The sequence below is a fragment of the Pelmatolapia mariae genome, linkage group LG5, assembly GCF_036321145.2.
Source record: "Pelmatolapia mariae isolate MD_Pm_ZW linkage group LG5, Pm_UMD_F_2, whole genome shotgun sequence".
Classification (NCBI taxonomy): domain Eukaryota; kingdom Metazoa; phylum Chordata; class Actinopteri; order Cichliformes; family Cichlidae; genus Pelmatolapia; species Pelmatolapia mariae.
The window spans coordinates 9,947,410-9,961,099 of record NC_086231.1 but is presented as its reverse complement, the minus strand read 5'-3'; the positions used below and the strand labels follow the sequence as shown (position 1 = coordinate 9,961,099).

Genomic DNA, 13,690 nt, shown 5'->3' with positions numbered 1-13,690 from the left:
ATATGTAGATATTAGCTGAAGTTTTCTTACCTGCTCTTTTCGGCTGTTTTTTCCCCTCAGTGCACTAGCTTCCTTGTGGCAGTATGCCTTAGGTGTTTTCAAAAGTGTCACTTGGCTTAGCTTTCAAATAGTTTATTTTTATTTTCTTTTTTACATTTACTCTAATAATTTATGTTATTGGGTAATTTTTGAAAGGCAAATAAGTATCAAACGTAATGTTAACCTAAAATACCACATTTTGCTTTTCTCAATTAATATTTAATTTTAATAAGAATTGTATCTAATGCTAGGAAAAAGTAATCCTCGGCATTTCAAGTGATTAGGTTTTGAGTGATTTGACATTCTTTTAAATTGCAAAAGAAATAATAGTAAAGTAAAATATAAATATAAAAAGTATAAAATATATATATATAAAATAAAAAAATATATATTTACTTACAGCATTTATTTGTAGCTGCCTTTTACTTGATTAAATTAAATGCCAGCTGACTAGACTATTGCCACAGAGACACATTTTTATTACATGTAAACTTAAAAAAAAAAAAAATCCTCAAAAAATGACTTAACCAGTAATTATTTGTCTGGCAGTGCAACAGCCAGAATCCACTCATGTTTGTGACACCACATATTTTTAGATAAACACTGTAAAACAGACGTTAAAAATCAATAAATAATGAAGAAAAAAAACCTTATCGACATTTTCTTTTTATTACAGATGTTTTTTTTCTTTGTGTTTTTTTTATTGAGGAGAGTCAAGTTGGGCTTTCCATTTTTAGAAAATAAACCAATGACAATATTACAAATAATGAAATTGTTACATCATTCACAGGGTTACAGTCAATATACATTTATACAGAAATACAGGATCTCCCACATCAGTCACAGTGGTCTGAACCAGCACTGGTCTATAATATAGGCTTTAACAGACCAGAGGAGCACACAGAGATACCCTGACTGCACTAACCAACAGCCAGAGTGGTAGTGGTGGAGTGAGGGACTGGGGTAGGGTGAGAGAAACAGAAGGCAACACAAGTGACAGGATGCCATACTGGAAGAAAAGTTTGTTGAACTGAGCGAAAGACACAGGCCTGCTCTGAGCAGCAGCCAGCATTTGTCCATCAGCAGAAGCTTTCTGAAATGTCCTAAACACTGGTAATCTGGCTGCTGCAGCATTCGCAAACTACTTGGACCTGAAAATGGCACCCCAATGAGATACATTTGACCACCATGGCAGTAGAGGGCGCTCTGGTACTTCAGTCTGCAGCCATTAAAGAGGAGCCATTTTCTGCCACAACAGGAGCTAGACTTCAAGGTCTGACCAAACTGTAGTAAGGTGGCGTCCATATGCAGCCCAGTTGCTGGCACAGCTCGTGTTTATGCACACGGTCGCGTAACTGTAACACTGAGGCTTAACGGTTTTTCTTCGTCCTTCAAAAAATTGGCACACGGTGAGGACAGAGCTGAGTGGTTTTACTTTTCTTCACAGATGTAAAAGGAGAAAGTACAAGATGTTTCTCTGAAAAATGCAGAGACAAAATGCGTGAAACCATCACTGGCATCACCACCACACTGCATCTACTTTACTACCCAGAGGAAAACAAGGGAAACTGGAGTCTGCATGTGTAGATGCCGTATATTTGCTGCGGTAAGACTACACCTGTTGAGGTACTCATACATGCTGTTTTTTGGGGGGGAGGTGAATGGTAAAAAGCAACTGCTCTGAAAGAAAAAATAAGCAAGTGAATAAAATAAAGAGCACAAAGACCCTTCTGTATTTACAAGTCATCAAATTTCCAAGTGATTGAATATTCTGATATATACTACTGCACTTCTGAACTGTGAAAACCATTTACAAAAATGGAAAAGTAATTTCATTTAAATGAAATATTCAGTCTGATTTCAGAGGCAATAAAAGAATAATCACATTGAGTGAAAAATTCTTTTAGAAACATGCCTGTCATAAAAACTGCACTAGCTGAATCACTAATTCATTTTCTATACATTTTTCAATAGCCTAGAAGTTGAACATACGGGCTCGCTGGTCACTGCTCTGATCTGCAACAATACTTTTTTGTGCCACGAGAATCATAAGATACATAGAGCAGACACTTCATGCTGCATTTCCAAACACTCCAAATTCAAACAAAAGATTTAAACTCCAATATATGAAATGAAAAATAAAACAAAACCAAACTCTAAGCTGCAAGAAGTACAGACAGTATGGACCAAAAGAAATTTGAATAATTTCAGCACTATTCTACCACTGCAGCATGTCCGCCCACCCTGTTTTAGGTACTTCCTTGAAGCTAACGTCAAGGATAATTGCTTGATTAATAACTCACAGTCTTGGCAGCATCCAAGGACAAGCATCTGAATGAGCTTTAATGGGGCTGGAGCGAAACCTCACCAGCCTTGTGTATACTCGAGTCTAATTTCTTAAGTGTTTTTCCTGACGACAGCATATTTGCTGTACCACGAGAGCATACAGCCTCAACTAAATAAAACTGATGAGCTGTTAAGTATTGGGAAATGGAAAGGGAAGATAATCAAAACTCAGGAAAAAAAAGGAGACTACATGTTGGCATCAGTGGCATTTAGGTCACAGCATCACTTCTCACTCGCGTCTCAGCTATGACTTAACAGCTCATGAGTCTCCTCCTCCAGTTTCATATGTTATGAAAAGCTTCCAGGGAAATATTTGTTCGATGTGTTGTACCGCAGATGAAAATAACCAAGCAGAGCATAGGGCAGAAAAAGAATGAAAATCCCACCATCCACTGTTGGCCTTAAATTCTCTGGACAGGCAGGGATAATGAAAGGTAGAACGACAGTGGAGCAGTAACTGAGGTTTCTCACTTTCTTTAAGAGGGGCTTTGGTGCTAAAGCTGTCTTGGGAACTCCTGTCTACATCTGAGGATTTGGTGCAAGCAAACATGGAAGCATTGTCCGGTCCGGAGGAATCTTTCTCTCATACTCAGTGGCATGCAGCATTAGGACAAGACATGACACAACTGCCCCACTCATGAGTGGCAGTTCGCCTGCTGCTGTAGATTCTTTTAAAATCGCCGAGATGAAACCGGACAACTGTTGGAAGCCGACTGTGTGGAGATCAGTGGAAGCGGCAGACAGGTGGCCCACAGGCATGTCTGTGATCAAGAGGACGGGGAAGGAATCAGTGCCTGGACAGAGCAGCAGTGATCAGGGTGCGGCTGCCCCGCTGTGACCAGACACATCTGACCGATGGCTCACAGCTGGACATCCATGTCTGGCTGTCAGGTCTCAGAGCGCAGCTCAGTGGGAGCTCTCCACTGCTGATAACATTTAGTGGCTGTGTACATAAACCCCTGTCTGATTCAACATTCACCATCGCTGGAGAATGACTGCATTGCTATACACTCCATCTTTCCCCCCATAACCCTTCCAACAGGTTACTGACCACAACACAAACAATGACTGAGTGCTCTGAACTCATTAGACAGTACCTTTCACAGGAAACCATAAAATAAATGCATATACTGTCTATTAAATAAAGCCAAGGCCTGTTACATGAAATTGCCATTTATCTACATGGTTTTGTGCACCAACATGATTCAAAAATAATTTCAAAGCATTTATGGAAGATCCAGAGTGTTTTGTTGGAGTCACACAGTAGACTCAGTGCAGAAAAAAAATCTTAAAGTAATAATAGCAGTTCATTGATACCAATAGAGAAATTAATACAACGCATTGCATGTTTTTCCATTCAGTCAACATCTCGCTGAAAAGTTCATTCACGAGTGGGATTGTGTGTGCAAGGAAAAAAAATGTACGAATTTGTTTACAAAAGGAAAACTGGCAGAAGAAGACCGAATATAATGCAGACGCATTACACTCTGTAAAGTGTGTCAAATCTAAGCTCTTACCAAACAGAGTTCTAGTAATTGCAGCAAATCAAAGCACTGTGAAATTAACCACTCACTCAGCATGCTATCAAACAAGTCCCGACGTTTCGGGAGCGACTGCTTCTTTGTGCATGTGTTATGCATGTGCACATGCGGACACACAGCACCGGAGATGAACATGAGGGAGGAAGCTTTAACAGGGACTTAATGCACGTGGATTCTAATGTATAACCTGTCTCTTTTTGTATGACTACACAGGAATTCAGTTTGCTTAAAAAATAAAAAAAATTAAAAAAAAATCAAGCAAATAAACTCAAGCCCCCCGCCTTTGCAATCAGTTCTTCTGCTCCTGAACTGTTTAATTACAATAGCTATCTCTGAGTCATCGTTTTATGGCAGGTCATGTGCATTTGATATGTACAGTACAGGATCATGATTGGGGTGCAAAATACTTCTATTTGGCAGGCTGTGAGGAAAAAAACACTTTAATTTTCTTTAGTGAGAGGAAGCATGGTGAGAGGGAGTCTTCATCACAAAATATCACACAATATAGAAAATTACTTGCAATGAGATTTTTTTTTTCCTTTTTCTTCAGTGTTGATTTCACTGTTTATCAGTCTGATTGAAAGTGGTTTTGACATTGTCTGTGGCAAAAGTTGTCTAGTTCACTCTTTTATATCATCTTTCCCGGGGAAACAGTTGGGTGTACACATCGGATCACCTAGTCTCCTCCACACCTTGCCTTTCTGAAAACCACAGAGAATTTCTGTGTTTTTGCACAATGTCCAAAATTAAAAACGAAAACAAAATCCAGGCCTTGTTGAGGGCAGTCTCCTCAACTCTTCCTTGTGTTCTTTTTTGTTGCCCTTTTAAAGGGTAGCTTTCCTACTCAGTTCATCTAGTGTTCAACCTTATATCATCTATAAATTTAGATAAACTCCTTTCCTTTTTCAGTTTTTCTTCTTTTTTTTTTCTTTAAAAAATTCTTTAAAAAATGATCAGAACAAGCAAACCAAAAAAATTAAAAAAAAAAATTAAAATAAAATAACAACATCAATGAAAAAAGGTGGAAGATTGAAAAAATGCGTTGCTGGTCACGTCTAACCTCCCATGTTTCTGGCTCTAAAGGTGGTTTGGCTGTGGGCGGTCTTATGCTTCTTCACAAGGACTTTTGTATTCCTAACTCTCCACAGCTGATCCCAAGGATGGAGGGAGAGTCAGGGTAAGGGGATAGGAGGAGCACAGAGGGAAGTGGAAAAGGGAATGGGAGATGAATGGCAGTCTGGTGGGAAGACCAGACACATTGTCACATGGAAAAAAAAAAAGAAAAGAAAAAAACATCAACTCCATCCTCTGCACCCAGAGCCCTGCATCCCAACCGCCTTATTTTTCCCTCTGCTCCACTTGGGAGGGTCAAACCTCCACCGACTGGATCTGGTTCATCTGTGCCCGCATCATCTGGACACTATTCAAGATCTTCTTTTGATGGCCTGCTAACGTCACACCAACCCTCAGGATGTCACTGGAAGTACAGACAGAAGCAGATGTTAGGCTGATGTTACCACAGGCTATAAAACAGTCTTTCACGACCTGTTACTCCATCTATCTTTCAATCTTTCCATCCACCCACAATATGCATCTAAAAGACAAATGGGCATTTGCCAAAAAAGTCAGAAATTGGTAGCAACATATCACCACATATCACAGCATAATATGACAGCATAAGACATGACACAAGCATTACAACTGAAAAAACACATGTATGAAAAACGGTTTGACAGTAATCGAACAAAAGCATGAATGATTTTGACAAGACACAGTTGTGTGTCCATGCACTGAGGTTAGAAATAAAACAAAAATAAAGCTTAAACGTCAGGGGGGTTTTTTGTAAAGGAAGTCTTCTGGCTGTCTCTCACCACTAAATCGAATGTATACAATGCCAAAATCGCAACATGTTTTTCACTAAAGTCTACCATAGAGAACATCCGTTACAAAGATCATGAGTTCCTGCTGAAATATCCAGTCCCACATTGTCTCAAGGCTTCGGCCCCAAATATCGCTTGCTTATAATGTGTTTCTTATCCATAAAATAATTAGTTTTCTTTCTCCTACTGCTAAGTCTCAGCAGTAATCACAGTTGTTGAATTACCCATTACCATCTGTTTTCTTCAAAAGAACTGAAGCTCAACATTTCTGTGAAACAATGTCAGGCATGTGATACTGTTATACACTGACAGCATTTTTTTTAATCAATTTCTCTACATGTGGCACTCTTAACAAGATTCTATTTTATATGTTTGGGGTAATTGTTCTCCTAGTATTTCATGAAACCGACCCCACATTCTGATGTTTCCTCTCAATCTTTAAAGTGAGGTCAAAGAGAGGCCTGCTGAACACATGGCAGAGAATAAAGGCTGATTTTATAGCTCTGAGCTATTGTGCCGATGGTTCAGCCTTGCAACTGCATTATTACAATCTGCTAATTGCATGCAGTGCTTGCGTCTTTTCGAACAGGCCAGAGGCAGAGTCTGGTGCTCGTTCAAGTTTTAGGTATATATGAGACTCAGCAAACCCACTTCTTGTGATCTTTTTTTTTTTTTCCCTTTTTCCTTATCGTATCCAGAATACCAGCAATCATCAGCACTTACTCCATGGTCATCTGAGACACCACATCAAATGTAGTGAAGTCCGCATTGGCAAAGCTGTCTTTATACTGGCCCATCTTGATGGCATCCAGCCACTCATCCACAGTGCTGAAGCTGGAGAAGTCTGGGATGCTGCGGTCCAGGAGAGGGAGATGAACACTGAAGGGGACACAAGCAGGGCCCGTTAAGAACAACGATAATACAAAATGGCAGCTTGAACATCAAAGCCAGTCTAGACCACCTGGGTATGATTCAAAGATGAATTATTACATTACATTTTCAAAATTTGAGACGGAACTTACAAAAATCCCACCGGCCTTATCCATGAACCAATATTTTCCAAAGTGATTCCTCATAAAGGGTATTTTCCAAATGAAGTGATAGGCTTCAGGGAGCCAATATATTCACTCAGTCTGTGTGGAAAATCTGGCCCTTGGTCCTGCAGTTCACCACAAACTAAACTACAGACGGGGATAATGGAAATCAGTAAACCCTGGCTCTCAAAGGAAACTAACACCCAGAGCAGAAACGCTTCAAATGTTTTGAAAATTTTGAAAGTGCTTCAATCGAGGATTTGCCTGAAGCATTCGTGGGAAGGATCTGATCTATCAAACCAAGGCTTTAATTTACATAACCACTCGGCGCCATGGGAAACAAGAGACAAAAGTTGACGGTGCTGTGGATGACACTGTAGCAAGAGGACGAATTTAGAAAGACAGAGTCTTTTTATGGAGAAAGACTCTGATGCTTATATTCTATCATTGACAAAATCTGTTTTTCACTCACCCTGAAGATAAAGGGGTCATCGCCTTCAGTGTGTTAGGATTACGGATCATCTTGTCAAGGTTGTTAACAATCTGGCTGAACTTGGGCCGGTTGTTGCGGTCCTTCTGCCAGCAGTCCAACATGAGCTGGTGAAGGGCACTGGGACAGTCCATGGGCGGGGGAAGCCGGTAGTCCTGCTCAATGGCATTGATGACCTGCAGGGGGAGACACAGATTTCTAAGGGCCGCTATGAGGCTCTACAAAGAGGAAACTGATTTTTAGGGAGAAGAGATTTAAGAGCCAATTCTGGAAGATGTGAAGACATCTTTCCTTAATTATAAATAACAATATGATAGTTTAAAATACTGAATTACATGGGCTACATTCGAAAGTATGGATGTTTGTCTGACAATATATTATAATACATTACGTTATTAGATTGTTAATTGCAGCAGTGCTTTTGAAAATAAAATCATGTAAGGTAGGACAAGGAAAAACAAAACAAAAGATTTACATTTTTATTTTTTGGTAAACTCTACATATATTTAGTGATATTTCTAAGACTTAGAGAAAAAGAAAAGTATCTTTGTTCAGAGTGCCAAAATAATGGCTCATAAAACTTTGAAAAGTTATAAGAAGCAGCTGCTTTTTATTGGGAAATTAGATCAATTTAATTTTTTAACGATGTAGTATCCCACGCCTAAAAAAAATAAAAGAATTCTCGATATTTCCCTTACAAATACAGTTATTAATTATTATTATTATTATTATTATTATCTTAGCTTTATAGAGTAATGCCCCAGCCACAGTAAAAATTCATCACAGCCACATCTAACACCAAGTAAATCCCGGCGCTGATGCTTTCATTTCTGATTAAATGAAATCATCAGCTAAGCAGTGAACTGCTACAGCCATTACTTTGTGCATTATTGCGCAAAGTAATGGCTGAAATATTTAAATTACTTTTAATTACAGTTATTCCATATATATAATATATGTGGAATATTTTTGTACAGAACTCACTATGTTAATTCCGATTTTGAAGAGGTGTGAAACTCTAGTTAGGTCAGTAGGAACATAAACCTTATTCCAACAACTTCACATTTCCCCTTACACTCTGCCAACAGTGACTTAATCTCCGGCCTTTAAAATGTATTTAATGCTTTCTCCCCATTAAGCCACCTTAAATATGTGTCTGACGTGTGCCATGGATGTTGTTGGTCGAGGGAGCACACAGAGGTGGTGCACGGTTAACAGAGTGAAACAACTCAGAGGACACTTGTGACAAGGATGCCCAATCCCCTGCTCATTATCAGGACCATTAAAGAAGCTCCATTCAGACCCAGATTAATCTCATTCATGAGACCTCCAAACGAGGACCCCGATGGAGCAGAAACACTATCTGGAGCTGCTAATAAGATAACTGTTGAGGTCCTCAGTCCCTCTTAGCACATTAGTGTTCTCACTTTCAATTTGAAACTATTTTCATTATCTCTCTCCCCATAATTTGCTCTCCCCTCCACTACCCAGAGGGAGATAGAAAATGGAGGCTCCAGTCAAGAGCAGAAATTGTCCACTGAGCAGGGCTGTGCATTTCAAATGATCTGATTATGTCTCTGTGGCGAGTGCGGGGAAATTTTCATATAAAGCCCATGTGTGAAAGCTGCTGTTTAGCTAAGGGAAAGCAGATACGATGGCAAAATGCCTCTCTAAGGAATTTGAGGCTGTAATGAAACTCAGAAACCCAAAATTTACCCGTGGTAAGGCCTCATTTAAAATGTTTCAAGGGGAACTTTGTCTAAAGAATTAAGAACAGCCAATTTAAAAATTATTTCAGCAAAAATTAAATACATACATCTTGATTAGTCATGTCCCAGTAAGGCCTCTCTCCGTAGGACATGACTTCCCACATGACAATCCCATAGCTCCACACATCACTAGCAGAGGTGAACTTTCTGTACTGGATAGCTTCGGGTGCAGTCCATCGGATAGGGATCTTCCCTCCCTGTGAACACAAAGGGCACAACCTCAGCGAAAGACGCAAGACCGAAACCTGACCGTCACAGTGTCCTGGCTCCGGAGAGAGACACTGTTCATGGCAACAATGCTGATGGTAATCCAAACTGGGAGATGGATATAACAAAACCCCTGGGAGGAAAGTGTGGTACATGAAATACTGGAGAGAGAGGAAGTAAAGAACAGGTGAAGGGGTGATATTTGTCTTGATAGGGAAAGCAGTCTGGGAGTGCACTGTAGTATGCACGTCAGAGCTTGACTTAACCCTTAAAATGACCTATAAAACTTTCTGCCAGCAGCAGAAATGGAAGCCACGTGGTCATTTGCAAAATCATGTATATCATTTAGAAGACACAGTTTTATTGACTGCTTGTGTGTCTCGTGTCTCATTAGGTGAAGTTAAGACTTGATTCTTTCATACCAAAGCGCTAGTGTAAGTAGGATCCGACGTATCATCCTCGAGGAAGCGTGAAAGGCCGAAGTCTGACACCTTGCACACAAGGTTGCTGTTGACCAGGATGTTTCGGGCAGCAAGGTCACGGTGCACATAATTCATGTCGGCAAGGTATTTCATGCCCGAGGCGATGCCGCGTAGCATACCAACAAGCTGGATCACTGTGAACTGCCCATCGTTTTGCTGTAAAAGAGATATATTGAGTTACAACCGCGTATTACATGGAGGGGTTCATAAAGAGGAGAAATTCTGGTTCACAGCAGGACAATATGTGCATACAGTTAGACCATCAGTGCAAATTCATCTTTAGATTTGTCATTTCTCAACTAAGTTTAAAAAATGTGTTTTCGGGATCGTCAGTCATGGTTTAATATTTTTAAAAAAAAAACAACTTTCACTGTCTTGCCTTAAACTTTTTATTAAACTTAAAAAAAAATGTTGTGTGTGTCCAGCTTGAGACTCAAAAAGATTATACCTAAAAAATACATCCAAAAGGGACAGGTGCTGTGCTCATACACTACAAGCATCATCTATTTGATGCACCAAATAAAATGTGACATTTCAAGCACCGCTGGTGATGAAGAGCAGTGGTGTTGAAATGTCACATTTTTTATGCTTAAAGCTTTTATTTTGTTGCATACAATTTAAACTTTCTTTTTTCAGAGATGAAAATGTTATTAATGTCATTTTCTTTCTTTTAACTGTTCCACACACTCTGCTAAAAATGTGCTACAAATACACACTTTAGTTTAATATAGTTAGATTATATATAGAAAAAAAACATGTATAGATCTGCCTGAAACCCGAGCCCATAATGTCAGCGTAGAAAGTTACTGTAACGTATTGGCTTTCCTTTAACAAAACACATTGAAGACAATGTTTGGGTTTGTACAACTCGGCTCAGCACGGACGGGCAGGACTAAGCTAGGTCTGGCTGGCAGTCTACAGCTGTTCCCCGCCCTGGTTTGGTTAGGGCTTTACCCCATACGTGGGGAGCGTCTGGAGCAGTGGTGCAGCTGTGCCTCCAACTGTGCACACCTGCACTCTCCCCACCACCCACCACGTTGCCCGGAAAACAAAAGATTCCACAGGATGGTGCATGGGAGCTCAGAGCCGGGTGTGAACAGACAAAAAGGCTAAGAAGTGGAATTGGAAGGGCAGGCAAACAAGGCCCAGAGCACAGCCAAATTCCTCTAGCCCATTTCTCTTTCAAACACTTTGCTGCTCATTAGCCGAGTGGATGCTTCTCCTCACGTCAAGCTGCTCCTCCTTGTGTACCACAGCAATTAAGCAGAATGCATTATTCATGAAACTTTTCTCACAAATACACAGTGCCACCTCATCTGAAAGCTATGTTTGCATATACTTTAATTGGAAAGATTCATCCAAAGTCTTTGGGGTCAGACTAACTGGAAGTAATACCCATGAATTTGTGAATGAAAGTCTAGTGTGACTGATATGAAAGCAGTGTTTCACATTAGAGACAGAATTTCATTTTTTGTACTTTCTCACCTCATATTGAGCTGCAGACACAACCCCCAGCTCTGATCGATCTATTCCTTTCTCTACCTTGCTGCAGGTTTGCTGCAGAAGGCAGCAGGGGAGACAGTCCTCCTGCAGGCATCTCACTGCAGTGACCATTTAAACAACCGCCCACCAATCACCTCAGAGAAGACACAAACCATGTTCGGAGGCTTTGACACTGTCAGCAACTGTTGTCATAAACTGTCACCATGAGGCGTTGCAGGCGTTCCCTGTTGCTTTGAGTACAATGTGCTGTCAAATATGTTTAGCAAAGATCTAAATATACACAAACACCATGAGCCACAAGATCAAATTCCAAAAAGAGACGATCCTTTCCCTCTCAGAGGTCAGAGGCAGAATGCAAATAAAGATTTTGAAACCAGTCTGAGCAGTATGCTGACAGGAGCTTGGATGTTTGTTTCTTAAGTCTTGGCCTAGGAAAGCTAAACTGGAGGATATCATTTAAAGAGATAGAGACTGTTCTCTGGTAGTTAATGATTAACCAAAAATACCATAGGAAACAAAGAAGAAAGGCAGTGGTTCTGGTGCTCACTGAGAAAATGGAAATAAAGCAATAAGGCTAGATTAATCCATATAAAATATACAAATCTACTAGTCTAAGATGCATTTTTATTTCACTCACATCCCAAGACAGATGGTAAAGGTTTGTCTGATATCTCATCTCATATCCAGTATCATTTTTAAACATCTGACATCTCATTTTAACTCTAGCAAAGTATCTTAATTATTTATGGGGGTTGTAAATGGCAGAGCATGCCTGCCTCATTCTAATATCCTTCTCTGGTTAAGATTATGAAAATTAAAAATCTTGGGAGCAATCCTTATTTTTTGTCAAGGAGTGGTTGTTGGGAGGGTCTCTGTATCCATAGTCTGATATCTATGTGCATCCATACACATTGCAGCATATTAAGTAGAAAGAGTAAACACAAGTAAAGACAAGAAAAATAGAAAAGCACACAGACAGTGCTGCAGTCTACCTTAAAATGCTTCTATATTTATTATTGGTTTCACTTTGAAGAGAAACTCGGAGTAAAAAATGTTAGTGTTGGGGTGAACACACATTCAGTGTGTGTGATGCATGATTGATGAGAACAATTTTAACACTGTGTAACTCACTGACTAAACTGGAGAGATTTTATGAATAATATTTCCTTGAACTAAGACTAAACGAGTGCATAAATGACATCAAATTATTTGAGAAGTACTTGTGTAACTGTCAGTGTGCGTTTGCGTGCACGTGTCTATGTGCAAATACCATTTAGTATTCTTGTTTGTGATGCATCTAAATAACTAGCAAACTAATATGGCTGAATGATTCATGTTTTCATATTAACACTGCAATCTGAAAACCATCCTACTTACAAAATGCAAAAGCTGCAATTTTACATTTTGAGAAGAACTTCACAAACTGTAATTAACAGTGCATTAATAATCAGGAGATGCTAAAAAAATTCAAACTGACAACTGTGCATTTCTTCAACAACCATTGGAGGTAAATTTACTGAAGTGAAGCTAATTAGCATTAATTCCGTGATTTGGCATAACAACTAAAAAAAAAAAAAATGAAAAACTTGTTTTCTTGATAATAATATGCTCTTGTCATAGTAGGGGTGATTGCCTCTTGTCAGTTTTTGACAGGTAGTTAGCAGGAAACTCAGCAGTTGTCTAGTGTAACAGACACTGTTGTCAAAAAACTCATTCTGCTAATACCATCACATCAGTTTTTAGGCTTGTCACAATAAAAGCCCTGAATTGAGACCTCTGAGATTCAAAGCAGTGAAGCAGTTCATCTTGTCAGTGTGTGAAGTTAATGTTACTGTTAGCAAAACAGCTGCAATAAAGAGAGCTTTCAGTTTCATAAGTCAGTCTGACTCACTGCCAGTTTTTCATTATTAATATACGGCTAACCATGCAACTAGCAGCAAACATAAATCAGTGCAATAATTATCTCATTTAGTACTATGTAGACCACATAAATTAAAATTTGTAGAAGAAGACTAAATCACAGGCGCAATATTGAGACAAAAAAAATCTATCACGGATGAGACCCAGGCTAAATAATGCAAACATGTAGTCACTTACTCTGAGGAAAGTGTCCAGAGATCCATTCTCCATGAACTCGGTGATGATCATAACGGGACTGCTCTTGGTGACCACACCTTCCAGATGAATCACATTAGGATGGTCAAACTGGCCCATGATACTGGCCTCGCTCAGGAAGTCTCGCCGTTGCTTCTCTGTGTAGCCAGACTTCAGTGTTTTTATCGCCACAAACATCTCCCTTTTACCTGGAAGCTTTAGGTTGCCACTGCACACCTCCCCAAACTCCCCTGCAAAGAGGTTGCATAGAAAAAATTGTTTAATTAAAGTTTGCATCAACTGCT

The 13,690-nt window shown here is 39.6% G+C and overlaps 1 protein-coding gene across 4 annotated transcripts in view; it reads right to left on the bottom strand.

Moving 5' to 3' along the window:
- Positions 1-549: 549 nt before the first annotated feature.
- Positions 550-13,690, bottom strand: part of ephb2b (eph receptor B2b) — a 123,618-nt gene continuing 110,477 nt past the window's right edge. For 3 of the 4 annotated variants that reach the window (XM_063473616.1, XM_063473617.1, XM_063473619.1), the window contains exons 11-16: positions 13,389-13,636; positions 9,729-9,944; positions 9,147-9,296; positions 7,313-7,506; positions 6,530-6,685; positions 551-5,403 (exon numbers count right to left, since the gene is read on the bottom strand). In XM_063473616.1, the coding sequence (XP_063329686.1) occupies positions 5,295-5,403; positions 6,530-6,685; positions 7,313-7,506; positions 9,147-9,296; positions 9,729-9,944; positions 13,389-13,636 (1,073 nt within the window). In that variant the 3' untranslated portion in view covers positions 551-5,294. Of the gene's footprint in view, positions 5,404-6,529; positions 6,686-7,312; positions 7,507-9,146; positions 9,297-9,728; positions 9,945-13,388; positions 13,637-13,690 lie in introns of all 4 variants that reach the window. The other variant, XM_063473618.1, reaches the window with a different exon arrangement.